Source organism: Sander vitreus, chromosome 15 (genome assembly GCF_031162955.1).
Source record: "Sander vitreus isolate 19-12246 chromosome 15, sanVit1, whole genome shotgun sequence".
Lineage (NCBI taxonomy): Eukaryota > Metazoa > Chordata > Actinopteri > Perciformes > Percidae > Sander > Sander vitreus.
The window spans coordinates 20,833,572-20,856,028 of record NC_135869.1 but is presented as its reverse complement, the minus strand read 5'-3'; the positions used below and the strand labels follow the sequence as shown (position 1 = coordinate 20,856,028).

At 41.4% G+C, this 22,457-nt stretch overlaps 2 protein-coding genes across 4 annotated transcripts; one reads left to right on the top strand and one right to left on the bottom strand.

Annotated features, from left to right (window-relative positions):
* Positions 1-1,366: 1,366 nt before the first annotated feature.
* LOC144529970 (far upstream element-binding protein 2-like) lies at positions 1,367-8,652 on the bottom strand. Of its 3 annotated transcripts, XM_078269347.1 has the most exons (18): positions 8,335-8,651; positions 7,679-7,781; positions 7,363-7,422; positions 7,085-7,121; positions 6,874-6,926; positions 6,671-6,742; positions 6,498-6,555; positions 5,990-6,161; positions 5,654-5,752; positions 5,451-5,549; positions 5,259-5,361; positions 4,056-4,177; positions 3,511-3,804; positions 3,301-3,416; positions 3,079-3,167; positions 2,501-2,707; positions 1,628-1,815; positions 1,367-1,456 (listed from the first exon to the last, which is right to left on the bottom strand). In XM_078269347.1, exons 1-18 carry the CDS (start codon positions 8,461-8,463, stop codon positions 1,448-1,450), a joined length of 2,010 nt encoding a protein of 669 aa, XP_078125473.1. In that variant the 5' UTR covers positions 8,464-8,651; the 3' UTR covers positions 1,367-1,447. The 3 variants fall into 3 exon arrangements, with proteins under 3 accessions (XP_078125473.1, XP_078125474.1, XP_078125475.1); XM_078269348.1 differs by lacking the exons at positions 7,679-7,781; positions 8,335-8,651 and adding an exon at positions 7,569-7,649; XM_078269349.1 differs by lacking the exons at positions 1,367-1,456; positions 1,628-1,815 and having other exon boundaries at positions 2,680-2,784; positions 8,335-8,652.
* Positions 8,653-9,255: 603 nt separating this feature from the next.
* atad5a (ATPase family AAA domain containing 5a) lies at positions 9,256-22,277 on the top strand. Its single transcript, XM_078269339.1, has 22 exons — positions 9,256-9,680; positions 10,233-10,296; positions 10,391-12,141; positions 12,268-12,352; positions 12,495-12,653; positions 13,211-13,355; positions 13,452-13,694; positions 14,064-14,212; positions 14,562-14,712; positions 14,987-15,307; positions 16,264-16,360; positions 16,566-16,648; positions 16,743-16,876; positions 16,959-17,136; positions 17,306-17,470; positions 17,600-17,842; positions 17,955-18,019; positions 18,392-18,581; positions 19,324-19,481; positions 19,666-20,513; positions 20,667-20,825; positions 21,436-22,277. The coding sequence occupies exons 2-22, from the start codon at positions 10,246-10,248 to the stop codon at positions 21,512-21,514; spliced, it is 5,454 nt and encodes a 1,817-aa protein (XP_078125465.1). The 5' UTR covers positions 9,256-9,680; positions 10,233-10,245; the 3' UTR covers positions 21,515-22,277.
* Positions 22,278-22,457: the final 180 nt, after the last annotated feature.

The following is a 22,457-nucleotide window of genomic DNA, read 5'->3' as shown; positions in this document are numbered from 1 at the left end:
ATGACAAATAAATTGAGGAAAGAAGAAAATCCTTAAATCATGGCAGCATAAACCAAACATTGTTTTATGTAGTGACCTTCACACTGGTAGTCTCGCATTGCCAGACCTACCTCCACAGCGCTGCGAAGTAAGGTCTGGCCCCTCCATACATACATTCCTGGATAGGAGAAAAAAAACGCTTTGGGTTGTTTGCAATTCTTTAAGCCAATCACAATCGTCTTGGGCGGCGCTAAGTTCCCGGTCACAAAGAAGGCGGATCTGCAAAACGGTCTCAGGAAGGAAATTGTTTTAATGGCACATTTGCACCCCGCAAAAAAAAGAAAAAAAGAAGCCACATACAATATTAAATGAGGTTAACTGTTTACACAATACAGTAATATGAGCAATTTAAATTAGCTGGATACATGGTTAAATGTAATTTCCTCTTACCAGTGTATCGCAGCAAATCCCCGCCAATCAATCCCAAAACGTCCCAGTTAGATAGTAAATGCCGTAAACATAGTCTTTGTAAATCTTTACAATCATTCCCAGAAATAACCAAGCAGGCCTGCCTTAGTGCACCAACCAAATTTTCTTTATAACCATTTTCAGCGTGTAGCTTGCTAGCTAGAAGTTTGTTGTCGTTTCCTGAAATTAAGGGAGTTTCGCCGCCGGATGTGGCCTTCCTAATTAAATCAGTTTTCACAACACTTGCATGTCACCAGCAGAAGACCAACTGAAGCCGTTCTGCAGGTGAAGGGTGGCCCTGCTCTTTATTAGGTGCCTTACTTTTGAAGTGTTTTGTCATCTACCTCTAGCAGCTTTCAGCAGTTATTAGTCAGCCCACATGCAGGAATGAGCACTGTAGAATTTTATTTGTACACTGTAAAACACGTAAAAAATACCATGCAAGCCTCAGCTGAGGGAATGGTGACAATTTCATACAAAAAAATAATCTGAACACTAAGCAAATCAGATGAGCTTTAAAAAGGATTTCGATTAAGTATTATCATACATAATGTGATTATATTCCTAATAGCTATGTTCAGGAAATGCAGTACATACAACACATGGGAATGAAGTGCTTTAAAATGGTCTTAAGAAGTTAATAAAAGGAAGATGAGATAGATTTACTTTATTCTCTGCAATAAAGTAAGTGTTTCAAGGCTTCCATGTTCATAATGGCATATATAAATGTATGTAGAGGCATTGAGAAGCCATTTTCCCTCTCATTGCGAGATTATCAGTCTTCTCCCTCCCCTCAGCGGCAAAGCACTAGAACGTTTGTTCAGTTCACATTTTTATTAAAAAGTGTCCAGGTGGTGTTTGGTGATGAGAAAGATTTTCATTTCCCCTCACAAGAAATAAAAAAACAAAAAAAACAGGCTAGATTCTGGCCTTAAGTTCAGGGTCGTCATTCTTTATCCCGTCTTCCAGATTCTCTCCCAAGGCCTTCTGCCATGAACTCTCACTGCGTCTAAAAATAACGGTTGGAAGGAAGCACATCCTTTGTGTGAAAATCACTCAAGGATCAACTTATTATTATAAAATCTAAAATGTATTAATTTCAGATAGATACAATGGAAACAGCAGACAGAATGATACCACAGAAACGCGATGAAAACCTCGCTGTAGTCTCAGTACCAACCTGTCCTTGCTGGGGAGTGGCTGGCTGGCCGGGGGCCTGTCCTGACGGTCCATAGTATGCAGCCTGCTGCCTGTAGTACTCTGCCCAGGCTGCGCTGTAGTCCGGCTGGCCCCCCGTTGTGGATGCTGCTCCTCCAGTTGCTCCTGGGGCTGCAGCTGCTGTGGCAGGGACAGAGCCACCTGCCTGGGCTGGAGTTGACAGACAACAGAGACATGACCCAGCTCATCACTATGTTCATTTTGACTTGAAGACGAGTGATAGTTCACCTTCGGAACGAAACATTCGGTGTGTCCCAAATCTATACTGTCAAATCATAACACAAGTTATCTCAGGACACTTTTCATATAGAGCCGGTCGACACCACAAGTAGTAGGTGTTTCAAGTGACAAAATGTAGCATACTCAAACCAGCCAGAATGCATACTATGTGTGGTGGATTTTCGAGTATGCTGTTGATGCACACAATTCTCCCAGAATGCAATAGACAAATTTTGTATGATATGAAACATTGCAAGTTTAAACCAAAAAAAAGTTGACAGTTTTACTTAATAAATCACTAAAAACAAATGATTGATTATTTCATTGACAGTATTGAATTGATTAGGTCTTTGAGATGATTTCAGTATTATTATTTATATGATGTGTTCATGTGCTTTGTGTTTTTCTCTCGTATTCTGTGTTTCACTGGCGCACAACCAATTGTCCTTAAAATAAAGTGATTGATTGATTTTTCTGTGGATCGACTGTTTAAACCAACAAATCATGTCAGCCCTATTAAATAAAAAAATAAAAAAAAATAAAAAAAATCAATAAGCTATGTTAATGCTAGTTAACAGCAGGTAAAAGTACAGATGGTGTTCTTTGGCAGTCTCACCCATCTTCTTGTAGTAGTCCTCCCAGGCCTTTGTGTAGTCTGGCTGGCCCCCCGGCGTCTGTGCAGGCTGGGTCTGGTCCCCTGAAGTTTGGGCACCTCCAGCTGGGTTAGAAGGGTACTGGGCTGGCACAGCCCCCGACGGCTGCTGGTAGTACTGAGCGTAGTAGGCCGCCCAGGCTGCGTTGGGGTCATTGGCTGCTGCCTTGCCTAGAAAAGATGCAGGGTGGAGGGGTGAGGTCCTCATAGGGTGAGGGTGAGCCCCTGCTACTGGCCTGGAGACCGGGCTTGGAGACCAGGGGGGAAACAGAGACAGGGTTAGCCAGAGCTGCTTAAGGTAAAGACAGTGCAACTCATCACAACATTTCCATCAGTACTCCTGTTGACCTTCCCAGATTTAGAAAAAGAAATCTCATTACTCATCTGAAATGACTGGGAGGGTATACAGTAAAACATATAGCCTGCGATGAAAGTCCTGTAGTAGGGTTGATGCATTTTGAGTCAACATGCTAAAATGAGCAAAAACTAAAAAATTGATCCCTGAAAACCAGGAGAGGCAGTGAAGTCAAAAGGTGACTCACTGGGGTCATGGGGTGCCTGAGGCTGCCACTGCTGGAAGGTGTTGCTCCAGCCCTGAGGGGTGTACTGGTGAGGACCTGGAGGACCGCCACTGAGGAGAAAAGAAATGGTTTATCATTAATAACCTCTCAGGATCACCACCCTGACATGATGAGAAACATGATCTACCTAAATGCTATACAAAAAGCTATACAGACAGCTGCTCAATAGTTGTAGCTACTCACTGTGGTGGACCGGGTGCCCCAGGCGGTCCGGGGTTGTATGGGTTGGGGTTGAAGGGACCCATTGGACCAGCAGGACCTGGTCCACCTGGCCCCTGACCCACAGGACACAGAGGACCCTGGAACACATGACATAATCACACATCAAATGACGAAGAACAAAGAAATATGTCAGCTTTCCGACGCGTAACTGCAAATTAGAATGGTACGTGCCTCAATCTTCTCCTCAATGAGCTGCTTGGCGTGGTCGATCTGCTGCGGTGAGCCCCGAATGATAAAAAGCTTGAAGTTGGGGTCTCCGTTGGGGGGCGGCTGTCGAGAGATTTCTACAAACGCCCCTGTCTGCTGGTTGATGGACTTGACGTTCTCTCCTCCCCGACCAATCACTAGCCCACACTTGTGGGCAGGAATAGAGAAGGTCATTTCCCCTCCAGGGGACCCCCAACCGCCTTGTCCCCCACCTCGGCCCCTGTTGCCTGCAGGCATGCCTGGAGGACCTGGGGGACCCTGTGGATGGAGGAGAGAAAGCCTCAGTACTATAGCATCAACGTTATTTTACTGCTGATGCAAACGTGCTTGAAAGCAAAAAAATATATAAAATCTGCAACAACCCTGCTGCCATACATTAACTGTTATCCCTGATTGATTAAGATGATACTTTACTACATTTTAGGGTGTGTGTCTATTAATTAACACGTGAAAACAGCATGTTGTAGACATTGTGACAGTTCATGCATGTGAGAAGGAGTGATCCATACCCCCTGTCCCTCCTCCCTGACCCTGATGCTCTGCAGCAGGTCGTTGATGATCTGGGCAGCGTGCTCGCAGCGGTCAGGGGGACCACTGACGTGAGCAATCTTATCCGGACCAGTCCCATCATCTGTAAGAAAGATTTAAATCTGCATTAAGCTATATTTTTTTTATATTTTAAAATCACATTACTAATGTGGAAGAGTCACTTAGTAGTGCTGAGACTCTATACCCAACTCTGTAACTCAAGACCTCACACAAGCCAGATGTAGGCTACCTGCTCATAGTGGTTAAAAATCACTCAGTTCAACACACTAAAAAAAGTCATGTCACTTCCTGCTGTCATGCCACTGTTTGCAGGCACACCCCTCGCTCAGACCTATTTTTCCAATAAAGCACGTTAGTTCAATAGAAAAGCAAAAAAAAGAAAGCAAGATGACACCTGCTCTGTACACACAAACTCATGTAAAAAGGCATTTGTGTGTTCTAACAATAGAGTAAAAAAAATTGGGTAACACTTTACTTGAAGGTATCTACGTAAGAGTGACATGACACAGTCATGAACACATGACACTGTCATGACACATGAACCCTAACCCTAACTCTAACTTGTCGTGACAAAAACCGAATGACACCTAAAGACAGAAGCGTTATGTCAAACGTTTATGACTTGTTTATCATGTTTATGACACGTTCATGACAATGTCATATCACTCTTATGTAGATACCTTCAAGTAAAGTGTAACCAAAAATTGTTTTAAATTTCCCCACTGGGGATCAATAAAAGTATAAATTAAAAATGGAATTAAAATTCACATAGTCATTTGAGAATTTCAACCACAGTGAGGGATTTGCCTGATTCAGTAGCCATTCATCATTAGGCGGGATTACAGTTCATGCAGCTGCCTATAAACTGGATAATAAGGTTTATGCTCTGGTGTGTGGTATTTACATTTATCATTCATTAAAAAAAAAAAAATATATATATATATATATATATATATATATATATATATATATATATATATATATATATATATATATATATATATATATATAAGTAGAGGGACCATGAGTGCCCCACTCGTCAGAGGCATCAGACATTAAACTCATTGTTGTCTTGAAACTGAGAACCTGCATGTGCTGTTCATGCAAAATAAATATTTATTATAAATGCAACCATGATCACGAAAGTCATCACAGGGTCCTACCTTGTTTGAACTGTATCCGAACTCCAGCATCATTCTGTATTTTCTTAATCATCTCTCCATTGCGCCCGATGACCACACCGACTGAGTGTCTTGGTACAGGGATCTGAGTGGAAAACAGAATTTTTTTTTGGAACTTGGATTTGTTTCAAAGACAACTAAGCCCGCTTCTAATTTTGCTCCCACAAAACTCACATCCATGCCTCCTCCCATTCGGGGGCCAAAATCATTTCTTTCACTAAAGCCACCGTGGTCTCTCTCCCTCAGAATCTCCTGCACCATCTCCTGGGCTTGCTGAAAAGGCAATCGTGATGATTACAGTACATGACAACTCAGCACCACACATATAAATGTGTTCAACATAAGTTGAACTTGATGAGATGATTTTATAAATGTACCTGGACTTTGTAGGGTTCTCCGATAATGCGCAGGGGCTTGTCAACGTTGGGTCCCTGAGAGGCATCCTGGATCAGGATCATCTTCACCCCTGCACGCTCCTGGGACATCACACAATTAAAGATTATGTTTATGTGCATGTTCATGATTGACACTACTGGTGTATAAAAAAAACAACAACTATATTTTCGTGGCTCTACTTTTTCATATATAAAACTAAAAGATACCACACTGCAAAAGTGTCAAAGGGTTTGAGTTAAGTAAAACTATCTTTGAGTACACATCTGTCGAGATAACTACAGTTTCTAAAATGCAAAAGCAATATCTATGCAATATACCTGTAGCTGTTTGATAGTCTCGCCTCCTTTGCCAATGACAAGACCAGCCTTGCCAGCTGGAATCATTATCTCATGCACCGTACCATTCTGCCCGTTGGTGGACTCGTGATAAGAAGAAGGGGGTGTACCCCTCCCTCGTGAGACTATCTCATCCAACAGCCCCTTGGCATTCCTAGCCGGGGAGAGATGACCTGTTACTCCCCATCCATTTTACAAAATCATGTTATTAAGCTGATAGAATGGCAAGTGACACTGAGCAATTAGGAAATAGGTCACTATAGAAGATAACCCATTTAAAAATGGCATTACGTAATGGGGCTTCAAACAAAGTGCATCATCATTTGGAAAATGTTTAATTAGGCCAAACGTTTTGAAAAACATTTGATATATTGCCCTCCCTTCTGACAAATCTTGTGATTGGGGAAACACAAGTACGCAGGGCAAACCATTTCTTCTGATGCTTCCACAAAACTACAATGAGCCTATTTCCATAAAGCCTGATACTTACTGTATGGAGTCTGGGGAACCTGTGAGAGAGACTCTCCTGTCTGGAAGGCCTCCGCTGTCTGGACACACACAGAGTACTTATATAACATATGAGTTAAACACCAAAATAAAAATTGTAAACTATAATAAAAATGTAAACTGTAGCTAACTGATTAGACTAACTTCAGACAGTACCTGGAGCTATCTGAACCTTGCAACCTGACTCCTGTTGAATCTTATTGATCTGTTCCCCTCCACGGCCAATAACTGGGGACAAAGAGAGAGCAAACCGTGTGTTGTTGTTGGGTCGCACTCTCAATAGGGCATCATTTTGTGTCTTATATTGCAGAAACAGAGTGGTATCAATATGTGCCAAAACAGAGTTGGGCTGCACTCACTGAGTCCCACCATGCTGTCTGGTACGCTGTACTCCTCTGTGCTGTAGGCGGGCCTGACACCATCAGCGAACGAGGATTACAATGAGGGAAAAAGAGGCAAGAAATCATGAAATAGGAGACATTCTAATTACATTTTTGCCACAATCAGGTTTTTCTCCACTGCCATGATACAAAGGCTGCATACAATCAACTGAAAGCTATGAGATCTCACCTTTGTTGTGCAAGAGCAGCTAACTGTGCACCAATAGCTGAGATGGGACATCAACAGAAAAAAGAGAGAGTGAGAAAACTGCGCAAGGTTTTGGATTACTGATAGACTGTGAGACGTAGACAGAGGAGGGGAAGCATGGACAGACAAGGGTAAAGTGGAAAACTACTTGAACAGGAGTACTGTACAAGTGGAAGTCTATATTAAATAGTGTCAACTGTGAGTTCTAAACAGTAAAAAGCTAAAATAAAACAGAGCATAAAATAGCGGGATGAACTTACACAATGCATTGGCTGAATCTAAGTCACTCTGTGCAGCCAGCTTCTTGCTCTCCGGTTCATCTGTCAGGTGAGGAAACAACAGATGTCTACTGTAATTGAGAGTGTGTGTGTGTGTGTGTGTGTGTGTCTGTGAGGACTGCACAGGGAATATCTTCTGCATCTAAAGCCACTATTAAGCGTGCAATAAAGAGGTCATTAACATTTACATGTATTCATTTTGGCAGACGCTTTTGTCCAAAGCGACGCACAAATGAAGCACAACCCAAGCCACAAGTAGATCAAGGAGACTGCGCACTGAGCAGTGCAGTCACGATACCTGCATCCTCCAGCTGTCGTTTCTGTGCAGTGAATGGAAAGCCATCTGATGCAGTGTTGTTGTTCATGGGAGGACCAGTATCACCCCCGATCTTAGCTGCAATCTAAAACAAAAAACGTAAAATTCACGACAATTGAGCTATAAAAAAACACTGTTTTTACTACTACTACTACTCTGCCCCTCAAGTGTGCCCACTGCCTACATATTAATACTCGTGTATATGCTACACATTGGATTGAGCATCTTACAAAAGACTGCATTAGCCTTTAGCAAAATCTACTTGGTATTGTAAAGTGTGTATTCAGTACAGTACATATTAAAGTTAACATTATGGTCCAATCTTTAATCTCTATTATACGTTTTTTTAGTCTCTCTTTGTTCTTGTGTATAATATGGCTTTTTAATTCTATTTTTTTTTAATCTAATTTTGTTTTTGTGAAGTGGCTGCTGTAACATAGCTAGTATTATGTAACGTTAACGCTAGTATTCTATCTAGCTAATGTACAACAAGCTGTGACATAACGTAACTAGCTTTTATATAGCGTAAATATGTGTGAATTTAGAAAATCAATGTTATGTGTCAAGCTGTGTCAACAATCTTAGCCCTCAAGCTAACTTAGCTAGCCCTCCCTCCAAACATGGTCCCATCCCCTCACCTGCCGGGCCCGCTGCACCGCGTCCGCAAACGCATCTTTCTTGATGTCTCCAGCTCCGTTCCCAAGACCCGCCTGTCCGCCGAGAGGGGCCCCAGATCCGGGTGGCGGCACCACATTATACTCCGACATGTTGACCAGCAAACAGGCGAGGAAAAGGAAGCCAAAAACCGGGATCTGCGCAGGAGTGTTAAAGTCAAGAAACTAACGGGTGCACCGGAGACACGACGGCGGCCGGGAAGGTGCATTCGCGTTTTTATTACCCTATTTTATCATATTAAAAAGTATATATAAATCACTTAAGCATCTGGGGAAAATTGGGAAATGTTACAATGAATTAGTGTTTGCTTTAATTAGATGTTGTTTACAGGTTTTTACATACCACTAGACCATTTCTGTTTAAGCAGTGAATTCGCCCATTTTTTGTATTTTCAAAAACAGAATAAATTGGTTTCATAAATCAACTGTTTCAAACTATCTTTTGTTTTCTCTGGGTTAATATGGTCCAGATTGTTTGTGTGTGTGTGTGTGTGTGTGTGTGTGTGTGTGTGTGTGTGTGTGTGTGTGTGTGTGTGTGTGTGTGTGTGTGTGTATATATATATTCTGAAATAGCCCTAGTTATGTAGCCTACTTTTACTTAAAGATTTTGAATATACTGTAGGACTTTTAGCCTACTTAGAGTATTTTTACACTGTGGTATTGCTATTTTTACTTAAGTAAAATATCTGAGTTCTTTATCCACCACTCATATAATGACACAGTATTTCATATTTTGATCACTAGTAAAGTTAGAATTTCTTGTTGAATTGGCGCAGCCAGCAGAGGTAGCTGTCACTTTTTTCTTTCCATTAAATGCTACACCCAAAGACGCCATGTTTGTTATGAGCAAACTACGTCCGGCGATGACGGAGGCATTTTCTCTCCTGTGATTGGTGGAATTCGGTCATGCCAAAGTTCACGTATATTTGGCGCTCTTCATTCACGACTAGTCTGGCGCGTTTTTGAAAGAGCAACATACGTCAAGAAACATATATTTTGAATTCCTGCTCGTAACAATATCCGTGTAACGTTTTTCACTTTGCGTTCCTATGTTGGTGGCTGAAATGCTGAAAATGTTTGGCCCACTTTTGGGACCGTTGAGGAGCGGAGCTGCTTTGAGAGTAACATCTACCGAAGTCTGCTAGCTTGTTGTTTTACAGTGAAATGTATATGTCTGGTGGCAACGTACAGCTGTCCGCCTCACACGATGAACTTTGCCTCTGTTCATTCACACACTCGGTGAAGTGAATAAGAGAAGGCAAGAAGACAGTCTCTGAAGTTTCAGCAAGTTACCGGTTCCGTTTTTATCAGTGAGTGTTTTCCTTGACCTTTGTTTTTTTTGTCATTTGGGCCAACTATTGTAACGTTAAGAGCTTTCTAACGTTACAGGGCGCCATGTCATGAATAATATAAATTGTTATGTTGCTGTCCATGACCACTATATTAAATTAATGAACTATTCTGTATATAATAATTTTTTATACTGACTTTGCTTCACCACAACTTAACTTGCTGCATACCATGGTATTAATGCTGCTTCACAATAATCGTTGTAATGTAACGTTACAGTGCTGTTTACATTGTAAACAGTGTCAGATAAGTCGGCGGTTGGTTTTAAGTAAAGTATTATTGATAGATTTTAAATTGTGAAGTACATTTGTCTATTTAAAACATTCAGATTCAGTGTTGTGGTTTCTCACTTAAGTGTTGAAGCATGAAAGGTTATTGAAAACTATAATTGTGCATAACGTAAATGTTATGAAACTTTTGTGAAATATTGAATAAAGGTATTTAATATTTGAATAATAATACAACTCTATCTCTGCTCCTCATGTACAAATCAATGTTTCCTTTTGCTTTAGGTCTCTTCAAATTATGGCTGGTGTTGTGGCTATGGCATCTGTCATTGAGGACTTTGACATGCAGGTATGTCTATGATACTGATTTGGGCCATATATAGCATACTCAGTAGCTGTTGTGAAGTGTTTATTATTGATTAACTTTGTCAATCCTTTTACAGCCGTGCAAGAAATCTCGCAAAGATGGTGGCAGTCCTGTTGTCAAGACGATCACAAACTATTTTTCTCCTGTGCCCAAGCCTGTGGAGAAACCCTTTTCACCTCCACGCTCCAACAACATCATGGACTACTTTAGCCGGAAGGCTCCATCCTCTAAAGAAAAGACCAGCTCACCTGAACAGTCAAAAGAGAACTGTCAGACATCTCAGCTTGCAGAAAGACACACCAGCCCAGAGGCAACAGTAAAACAGCCATCTCAGAAAAGGAGTAGAAAGGCTAGCAAAGCTGTAAGAAAACTTGTAGAGGCTGAAACTGTAAGCTCCACAGAGGAGGAGAGCTGCTTTATTGTAGAGGAACCACGTAATAGCGCAGACTCAGAAGCAGTCAGCAGCTGTGGTGTTTTTGGCAGTAATACAGCATCCCTGATTGCCCAGCTTAGTGCTGAGGATTGTATCACTGAGGGGAAATCAGAGAGGAATGCCACTAAGACTGTCAGTGTTGAGTGGGCTGAAGAAGATGATTCCAAATGTAGGAACAGTGTCAAACTTAATTCAGAAGTGAACCGTATTGAATTATCTCCGATTGTACTTTCAAAAGATGAAGCAAAACGAATCAAAACTGTTGCAAGGAATTCTAGGAAAGCAAAGCATTCAGAACCAGAGGAGAAAGAAAAAGAGAGCTCATTGTGTGATGTTAGTATGGAGGTTAATGTGGATGAGGCCTCTCAGTTAAACAACAGCACAGTCACAATCTCCTTTGAAGATTTTGTGCGGAGCCAGGGTGGGGATGAAGAGGACATGGAAGATGAAAGTAAAATCACAACAGAGGCAAAAGAAATGGACATTGACCAGTTGGACATCCCTAAAGCTGAAGTAAATGTTGGTTCTGTGGAGTCACCTTTTCGAGTCTCACCCCGAACTGTCACCATTCAGGCAGAAGTGCATGTAGTCTCACGCAAACAGGAAGCAGCCAAGACGGGGGGGAAGTTAGCTTCTATCTTCAACAGGAGAAAAGGGGCAATGAGCCCTGCAGAGGTAGTATCGTCTCCTCACATAGAGGCCAGTCAACAACTTCCTTCTACCTCTTCAACGGTCAAGCGTAAATCCAATGTAGTACTTCAAGAGGAGGATCTAGTACTGGCTGTGCTTGAGAGTGAATCAATGCCCAAGTGCAGTGAGGTAGAGAGGAAGCAGTTCATGGCTGCCTTCAAACAGCCTAGTCTGGAAGGGTCCAAAACCAAGCCTGGTAAGACCCAGGGCAAGCAGAAGCAACCTGAAGAAGATGATGCAGATGAAGTTGCTGAAGAGGACACTGTAATCCCACCCTCTGTTGAGCAAGTCTCTGTTGCCTCTCAGGAAAACAAAGTAGCTAAACAGAAACCAGCAAGAAAAGGCAGAATGAAAGCTAAAGAAGAAAAGGAGGCAGTCACCACCCCACCTGCTGCTGCGGCGGAAGAAACCGTGGCACCAATCGTTGAAGTTGATAATAAAAGAGAGAAGCCTCCCAACACCTCAACTCCCTCCATCCCGACAGTAAGGAGGTCCAGAAGAGAGACTGTAGTGAGGCAAGCACTGGAGGCCACCCCAACAACCCCTATCAGAAAAAACAGGACACTCAAGTCGAAGGATGCCGATGCCGCTTTAGTTAATGACATCCCTGCAAAGATGTCCACCCCAAAGATACGCAAGTCCAAACACAGAGTCTTTGTAGCAGAGATGGTGTGCCCACCTGACACAGAAGAAAGTCCAATCAGGTGACACATGCAAAAAGTTATGATTTAATACTATTACTATGAAAAGCATTTTGGATGCATATGTATGTGTAATGTGCTTTTTTTTGTTTGTTTAATGTTCTAATTCAATGTTTTCTTATTCATAAGGATAAAATTTACTAGAGTCCATAGAAATGTTTCCACGCCCAAGGCTGAAAGTGGAAGTGGCGTAAACACTTCTCTAGCTACTAAAGTAAGTATTATATTTTTCACGAATTGGACAAATTCTGAATGTAGTGAATTGGTGTCCTGACTTGACAAGGAACTACATGTTTAAACATTATCGTAATTATGGGCTGATGATGACAATGACGTGCTCTCTAATACTTTTTCAGACATCAGCTGACTCTAAAAAAAGGAGTCGGGCAAAGAAGTTGGTGGAGAAAGCCAGAGCAATTCAGCAGAATAAAAAAACTGCTGTCAAGGATGAGGGCACCTTAAGGCGTTCGTCACGAACTGAGGCCTCCACCAAGAGGAGCTACTGTGAAGATGAGGTACAGTTAAAGGCCAACACAATGGATGAATCACTAATTTCAGGGGGGGGGGGATGTGCATGTCTTTTTTATCGTTTGTTAATGAGCATGAGCTGAGGCAGGAGGTCCTGCAGTCCATTTGTTCTGGCTTGTCAAACATTTGCCCATAAAACCTTTTAAGCAACAAAAAAAACACCCACAATAGAATAAAGCATATTTGGTGTAACTACGATTCTTTTCTCTTCTCTCTTTTTATTATCTTGCAACTGTTGTCTTGTACATTTATGCATAAATAACATGGATACTGTTCACGTTAAGGTCACAACCCTGTTATAGGCATGTAGAACTTGCAGTTTTGCACTTATTTTCTCAGTGGTCCGTCTTGTGAAACTAACTAAATTGTACCAAACTCACAGAGAAGGTGTTGCAGCAGTACAACAGAAACAATAATCTAACAGTTGTCAACCCTAATGAGCTCAACATAAGCACTGGCGGCTTTAGATGATTTCAACAATGGCACAAACAAGTTTTTTTCCTTCTCTTTTTCTCATGCTATTTTTTTATTTTTATTTTTTCAGGATTCTGTCATCTGCCTGGAGGAGGACCAGACTGCTGCTACTCAGACGGCACCAGGAAAGAGTAAAACCCAGAAGCCTTTACGCAGTCTAAATGAAGTTCTGGGAAAAGCCAAATCTGTTGGCCAAGAGACCAAAGTTGTCCCAGGTAGTCTTTCCCACTCTAAATTATTATAATAATTATAATTTACTGTTTAGCATGTTGTTGACATCTCATCTAATGGTGCTGTGTTCTTTCTCACAGGCTCCAAAGGGGCTTCGCTGGGCCAAGAGAAGAAGGTGTCTGTGGTGGTTTCCATCTTTGACGAGAGCTGCTCTGAAAACTCTCAGGACGATGAGCAGTTCAGGGCACGCAGAGAGTTCTTGAAGAGTGGCCTTCCCGAGTCCTTTAGGAAACAGATAGCCAAGACCGCTGCCACCAAGGAGGCCTACTCTCTCTCCTGTTCCTCCTTTCAACCAGTTGTTCACATGAAGCAAGCATCAAATGGTAAGCTGTTCCTTCATATAAATGTACATTTGATTTTCATTACTTTTTACTTCACTACATTTATTTGATAACTTTACTTTGCATGTTCAGGTTAATAATACAAAACATAATCAACAAATAGATTATTATTATTATTATTATTATTTGTTATTATAGTTAATAACTGAACCCGGGTGCAAATTCATAAGCTACCCTGCAGTTTAAAAGGAAATTAAAAGTTTAGTTAAATAATGAAGTTTTTTTTCTAATTAATTTTGTTAATGTTTTTTTCTTATATTATTTTTATTATTATGAAGACCAGTAGGTACAGATGTATCAAGAAGGACAAGTAAAACTCGTTTTTGTTGTGTTTGCCCCTCCTCTATACAGATTGCCCTCTTTGGAGTCTACTTTGGCCTGAGTCTTCATTATTGTGTCATCTGAAAGAGCTTTGGTGCCAAACATCCAACTCCCTTCCATCCGTTAGTGGCTCCTTTTGTGTGAAGACAGAACCAGCCTGTAGAGCCTTTTGTGAACGGGTATGTTGAAATGATTGTAATGATGAAGGTAATGATTTAATTATGTCTTTAGCAGGATCGTTATCTCAGAACACATTTGTCTAGTTTATAGCTGCTACCTGTCTGCCAGTGTAGCTATGTTGTATTTAAAAAAAGGCTTATAAAGAGAGAGACTACTTAAAACACTTAAATGCTTATTTCTGTGCAATTTGTTTGTATTTTTGTGCATTTTGTGGTTTATACCTTGTATAAATGATCAAAAACGGATCTTATCTTGCATAAGGATTACAAGGATTTTTCCCCCTGCAGAGCTACAGGGTGGTTAAACAGCACACACAGAATGTAGTAATGGTATTGTTTTCTTTTGAAGGGTTCTGGCTGGAGGCCTGAGATCTCTGAAAGTGTTCGTCGGCTTCTAATGGAGGAGGTCAGCACCTCTAACCCACCCTTCCCTGTTCAGATGTTCATCACTCGCTTCCTAAAGAGACGCACTGACCACCAGCAGCAGTGCATAGCCTCAGGTCAGTTGGATTAGAGAAAAAGTAGAGTTATTTTAAGATACTGTTAAGCTTCAGCTCAATTTCAGTATTTACCCTATATTTATTTACTGGCATCTACATGAAAAGAATTTGCACAAGTGTTCGTGAATTTCTAAGTTATCCATTGTCCCCTGAAAGCACAAATATTTGGGCAGTATTTTAATCAGTTAATGTTTTACAAACCAGCCAAAAATAGAGACAAAATTAGAGCATAAATCCAAATGATTCTCAACATTCATTGCATGTTACTTAATAGAACCAGAGGCTCTAACGAGAGTCACAAGCACAGCACTGCCAGCTGAACCAGGAGGAGGGAAGAGGAAGAGGATGGACGATGAGGGGGAAATTACAGTGAAGCTGGCTAAGAAGCAACGTGCCAACTGTGCAGAAGAAAAACATTCTGAGCCTGAGCCAACAAAAAGGGGGGGCCGTTCGAGACGAGCTCAGAGATCAAGGCCAGAGGACGGGGCCGATGAGAAAGCCAAGCCTTCAGTCAAAACAGCTCCCGTCCGATCTGAAGATGACTCTGTGGTTGTGATTGATGACTTGCTTTTGGGAGAGAACCCTGGAAAAAAAGGTAAGGTATCACATTTTATGGTCTGAATCACCAATTTTTTATTATAACTATATGAACTTTGGGATCAGTAAACAATACTTTATAGTCAAACTTTAAGAAGTAAGGGTTTAGTGCTTAGAGTACTTACTAAAAATAGAGCTCCTGCCATTGACTCCACCACAACAATGTATAATTATTTTAAAAACCACAAGAGGAAAACACATGCACACTAATATTCTACTATTATTCCGAATGTGACAATATTTCGAATTTGATTAAGGTCATGTAAACAGCATATTCCGTTAGGATATTCCGAATAAGGCCTTTTTCAGAATTTAGTATTTTCCAATGAAAACGTGGGATATGCCGGTATTATTCAAGGTTAAGGGGCATTCTTAGGACATGTAAACAGCGCATTCAGAATATGCGTCTTAATCTGGGCTTTTACCGCAGTTTGCAACAGTTTACGGCCTGTTTACGGCTTACGGTCGGCTCTGTGTGTTGCTACACAAACCAACCAGCCAACAGTTCAAGTGAGTCCAGCTGCGTTAGAGATGCATGCTCAAAAGAAAAGAAACACAGCTACTTTTAAATATTATGAAAAACTTGGATACCAACAGGTTTTTGTATATGCGCAAACATCGCAACGCTGACCTTCTTTAAGAAGGTGGTTGAAGGAATGAAAGAGGGACGCTGTGTTGGCACTGTTGAACAAGTCCGCCACCGGTGGAACACTTTGAAAAAAATCCTGTTTTGCACAGCTGCATGTAAACAGGAATATAAGTGGACTATTCACTTTCATTAGCCATGTAAACAGCTTAGTCAGAATATTGTCTTTTTTGGAATAAGGGCAAAAACCGGAATATTATGTGCATGTAAACATAGTCAGTGTTAACATGTTTGCCGAATCAATATAGTTGGTGTCTGCAGAATTGATTGGCTGTTGTAAGTAATGTGGCAAATGGTTTGTTCTACAGATGTGGTGAAGGAGGACGTGTTATGGACAGACAAATATCAGCCCCAGCACTCCAGCGACATCATAGGCAACATTGCCTCAGTGAGGAGGCTGCACAGGTGAGGAACTAAAACTGCTTAATTTCACTGCACCTACAGTTTATACTGTGAAAAAACAGAAGCCACTGTATTTCCTTTATACTTTACCTCCTTAAATGGTATCACCCCATTACGTAAATGTGCACAATATGGGCTTGAGACCACTGTTGACATTGTATCAACAACGTTTAGGCAAACAATTCATGGTTCTTTTTTTTTTGTACAGCTGGCTTAAGGAATGGAAACTCCGTACAGACCGAGAAGAGAGAAAAAAGCAGAAAGACAAGAAGCAAGAGGAAGGCAGCAATGGTGGGAGATTAGGGAGATCTTTTTTTTCTCTTTGTAACTTCTTCTGTTGGCTTGATGCATGTTTTGTTGACTGCATGATGGTCTTTGTGTCCAGACTCAGACTGGGACTGCGGAGAAGAAGACTTCCAGGATGGAGAGGACATGTGTAATACAATGCTTATCACAGGACCCACTGGAGTAGGAAAGACTGCTGCAGTCTATGCTTGTGCCCAGGAGCTGGGCTTTAAGGTACAAAAGCTTCAAGGTACATAACTGACATTTGTGTAGGAATTAGCATCTTCATTTCCTAACTTCCCTATGGTCTTCCAAGGTATTTGAGGTGAATGCTTCATCTCAGCGGAGTGGCCGTCTAATTCTGTCTCAGCTAAAGGAAGCCACTCAGTCACACCAGGTGGACAGTCAGGGTGTCAACGCCAACAAACCCACCTACTTCAACAGTTACGGCCCAAGCAGCAGTGCTGGCACTCTAAAGCCTGGATCCTCGCCCAGTATGTACAGAGATAACATTTTGAGCGCTGTTTGTTTCTAATGAGTTGCTGGCTTGTGAGAGGATCTGTTATGCATATTTTGTATGTGGTTTGATTTGTATACAGCAGGATTATTACAAGATGAACACATACTGTTTGAAATTGATTCATCGTTTTCTTCATCTTCCAGGGAAGGTTAACTCTCCTCGTAGGATTGTTTCCTCTCCCAGGAAACCTCCCCAGTCCCCAAGAGGTGCTAAAAGAGGAGGCCTGGCTCCCACCTCTTTAGCTAACTTCTTCAAAATGGGTCAACCCACCACCAAGGAGACACCTAACGCTAAGAAGAATGAAACCGGTAAATTCTAAGTTCAATGTGTCAATTGTTTACTTATAGGTTTTCTTATATGATGAGAAAAGTTTGAATTAGGACTTAAATAGTAAGTATTTCGCTATTTTTCTCTCTCTGCCCCATCTCTTTATATAGCTTCTTCCAAGAAAGTCATAAAAGCAAAAGAATGTGCCAATACGCATAAAGACCCTGCAGTGAAATCACCAACAGCTACCACCTATAAAGAAAAGAACAATGAAGAACCAAGCAAGAAGACAGCCACCTCGCTTATACTGTTTGAAGAAGTGGATGTCATTTTTGACGATGACTCAGGGTTTCTAGCTGCCATCAAGACATTTATGACCACGACGAAGAGGCCAGTCATCATGACCACCAGCGGTGAGTAGAAGGAGAAAGGTCAAATGTCTTACAGTTTGGTCTGTGTTGATTGTATTTATTTATACTCTGTCTGCTCCTTTTGAGTTTAAATCAAATCTTACATGTGTTGTAGATCCTGCCTTCAGCACCATGTTTGATGGAAACTTCGAAGAGATCCATTTCCAAACGCCATCAGTGGTGAGTGGACGATTTCTAAACATAAATGTTTAAAACGCGTATCACCCTGCCCTGAGAGGCTCAAACCGATACGCATCTTGGTGTATTTTTAATATCTTGCCCTGTAAATTAGAAACAATGTAATAAATTGTTTTATGACTTTATTAGTCATAATTCTTCCTCCTTCCCATGTACTTTATTCCCTTCCATGAAAGGATAACAGGATACCAGAAGCGCTCCTGACACTTTTTAAAATGTTTTAATGTTAGATCTTATTGACTGTATGGGTTGTTTTAATGTGGCTTGATCTTTTGATGCTAATCAAGTGAAGGAGAAGATGTCTCAAAAAGACATGTTTGCAGATTTTCAGTTGTCCTTCTCTCCTTGGTACAGTTGGATGTTGGCAGCTTTCTGCGGCTGTTGTGTCTGACAGAGGACACAAGGACAGACCTGTTGGACATCAGCTCTCTGCTCAGACTCAATGGATGTGACATCAGGCAGAGTTTACTGCAGCTGCAGTTCTGGACTCTCAGTGCAGGAGGCCGCCACGTTACCAGACCGTTGACGCACACTGGCAGAAATGGTAAGGAGATGAGCTGAAGGACACATTTGTAAAAATTGAATAATAACTAAATGTAATGTTTTGTATATGTCAATAACTAATAAGCATTTTTAAAACCAATCTAGTTCTTTCTGCTTTTGACCTGGAGAAAGTTATTCATGCCTTTTTATTTCATCCCCTCTGTATTACTATAACTATATTCTGCACTCATCCATTCATTTGGTTTCCAGAATACAGTTAATAAAATGCATTAATGGCTCTCAAAGCGTTAAACCGATTAGCTCCAAGTTACATCTGCTAAGCCCAGACGTATAAGGACACCCACTTTAGAAACTGACCTAAGTCTAGACTGGCAACCAAGGGGAATTTAGCATTTGCTGCTATGGTACATACATTTTAGAATTAATTACCGTTCACAATCCACACAGCAACATCTGTATTTCATTATTTTTTGATTTTAAACTAATGATTTCCCCTAGACAACATTATTTTTTATTTACTTTTTACTGTATAATTGTATTGCTCGCTTTCATGTCATTTGTTACATTTCACTGTGTAATTGTTGTACTTTACTGTGTAATTGTTGTACTCTGTCATTTGTAACTTTCTGTATAATTGTATTACTATTATAAGTCCTTTTGTTAAAGCACTTTGTAACTGTGAAAAGTGCAATACAAATTGTTTTGTTATTATTATAAATTACACTTTTTAACCTAAGTATCTTCTCTCTCTCTCTCTCCCCCCTTCTCATTCACATTAAAAGCTGAACTCAAGCCAGACACAGATGAAGAGGCAGCAGGCATGTCTGTGTGTGCAGCGACTGCCCCGTCCACTCTCCCTCCCTGTGACACCGGCTGCACAGAGAGCATGCTGGGTCTGCTGAATGTTGAACCTGAGAAGGACATTTGGGACCTGCTCAGGGTAAACTCTTCATTTACCATCTACAGTAACACTGCTTAGACAGGCTTAGAGGAAGAACACGTAACAGTGTTTCAGTAAGGGTCTGAAACAATGTCACCATGCAATGACCTCCTTATGATTTTGTGTGTGTGTTTTTTTTTTTCTGTTGTACTTACGTAATTGACCGGGTACGTGTTGTCAACAGAGCCAGAGTCTGGTGGAAGAGACGTTATGCTGGGAGCTGCTAACAAACAGCAAGCGACGAGGAGTGGACCTGCTCTATTCCAACATGGAGACACTCTTACCTCTGCCACTCACACAGTTAACTACCTCTATCCACAAACCGGAGCAATCTGTTTCTGCATCACAGGACCATCCTTCTGTTAATCTAAAAGAGCTGCCATCCCATACCAGGGTATTGCACACGGCAGAGTCAGCGGATTGCTCCGGCGACGACAGTCCAGTTAAAATGTCCAACAGAATGAGGAAGAACAAGAAGCGACACAGTATACCTGACCAGGATGGACTGGACTCTGACTCAGAAGACAGTTTTCTATCTCTCTGCAAGCCGCAGGGCACTCCTCAGGCTACTGAGGACGTCAAAGAGAGTTTAGTTTCAGAGACGGTAAAGAGGAAGCCACTGACTCCTGAGGAGAGAGTAAAAAGTCTCCCAGTCTCCCAGTGTCTAGAATCAATAGCTGACTTTTTAGACAACATGTCATACATGGACTCCTTGCTTGTTCATCCAGAAGGGGACGACAATCACAGAAGAATGTCACCGGTCGGTGCAGTGGTGAAAGACGGGATGACAGATGAGTCAAGGGTTGAGACTGACGGAGGAAGCTGGGTGAGGGGAGAGCACGTCTTGGAGATCCCGGCTGCTGTGGAGGCTCTGAGCTTCCACAAGTGTCGGGTTTCAGTAGCGGAGGCCTGGAGCAAAACCCAACAATTAGAAGGGGAGCTAGGAAAGGAGGCTGCAGCAGAACTCACCCTCCCTGTAGCCGCTCATCAGGAAGATTACAGCTTCACTCAGGACGGCCCCTGTCAACCACAGTGAGTCTTACTAGTCTTGCTTTACATATATTTTGTCCAATATAAACGTCATGCTCTGTGGCAGTCAGCATTATATTGGTCACATAATGAACTAATTGTGCCTGACCAGTTGAACCAGTTCAAAGAAAGTTAATGTGTATTGATATGTTCCAGGCTGGTCCAGCGGAGGAGAGAAGTGATGGAGAGACTGATGTTCAGAGGAGTGTTTGGTACTCAGGTCAGCAGACTAGCAGCTGCTCTGGACTACTTGCCAGCCCTTCGCACCATCTGCAGATCAGAGCAGCTTAAGGAGCAGGGCAAGGTTAAACGAAGGTGAGCATGCAGAAACTATAGTTAGCTTTTTTTTTTACTGACAGGCTACAAATAAATGTGTTAAAGTGCTCATATTATGCTCATTTCCAGGTTCATAATTGTATTTAGAGGTTATATCAGAATAGGTTTACATAGTTTCATTTTCAAAAAACACCATGTTTTTGTTGTACTACACATTGCTGCAGCTCCTCTTTTCACCCTGTGTGTTGAGCTCTCCATTTTAACTACAGAGTGAGGCATCTCACTTCTATTCCATCTTTGTTGGGAGTCGCACATGCGCAGTACCTCCTGTAGGTCAGCACTACAAGCCAGTCAAAAGCAAATTATGAGGGTGTGCCACACTAGCAGCTAGGCGAGCATTATAACGTGTTACAAAGTGAAGCACGTTCGTCACGGAAGTAACTGGACTGGTTAGTGAACAGTGTTTTCAGTTGGAGATGGTAAATCTCTTTGGGGTGGACTTTGGGCTTTTTCACTTTGTAAACCTGTAACATGCACAAAAAAGATATATAACACAACAGGGAAAAAGCCAAAAATGCATGCATGCAACTCAATGTGTCTGTTAAAATGGGTCCACAGAAAACTCTGAGTCGTTTTTTTCCTCCTCCAGGTTCCTGCACTACCTCGATGCAATCCATCTGGGTGTTGAAAAGAGCATTCTACAGCACCTTGCTGAAGACTTCCCCTGAACCATAGAGGAGATCAGGCGTGTCCTCATGCTCACACAGAAGCCTTGAACAAATGTTGCCCTTTAAGTGGTCACAGTTTTAAGGTCCATACATTTTGGTTATTAAATTAGGAGAAGGAGCACATTTACAGGTTGTATTGTGACACATGGATGAATTGTCAGAGGTGTGTGTGCACAAAGGACTGTCTGGTGAAGTTTCCCCATATGAAAGATGGAAATGACTGAATCACTGAATACAGAAAAGGTATTCTTACCTGAAGGGCACACAGCTAAATAACCTCAAATGTTGTCTGCATTAGCACATCTTTTGGTGATTTCAAAGAATGCACTAAAGATTTCTACTTTATATGATTTTTGTAATATTAAGCTGTCGTGTGTGTGTGTGTGTGTTTTTTGTACAGTTAGGGTTTTATACATTGAAGCCTCTTTTATCAATTTGATTTTCATCTCACAATGTGTTTTTATAGTAGAAATTGCTTTTGAGGAGCATATGTAAAATAGAATTTGTAAAGTATGTGTGTAAATTGTCATTCTCCACACAAAGTACTGTTGATGCACTCAGATCTTGTACTTCATAAAAGCTTTTGACAGAAAGTTCCACTATATTTGTAAGCCCTAAATCCCCTTCACTTTCATTATTGTGATTTGTTTTTTTCTTTAATTTGATCTTTTATTAGTTTTGTACACGTTATTCACAGTGGGGTTTGTTGGGACCAAATAAAGGTTTATAACAACTTAATAAATAAAGAAATTGTCTCACCATGTATTTGTTTAAATACAAAGATACTGTGTATATCCTGATTCCTGAGTTGACTTAAGTGTGACTGACTTATGGATGGTGTTTTTGGGCGCTGACAACCTGGAGTGCTTGTTCGTGCTGCGTGAATGTGGGTCGACTGGTGAGTTTAATCGTGAAGGCGTCTCCGCATTTGTATTTGGGAGAG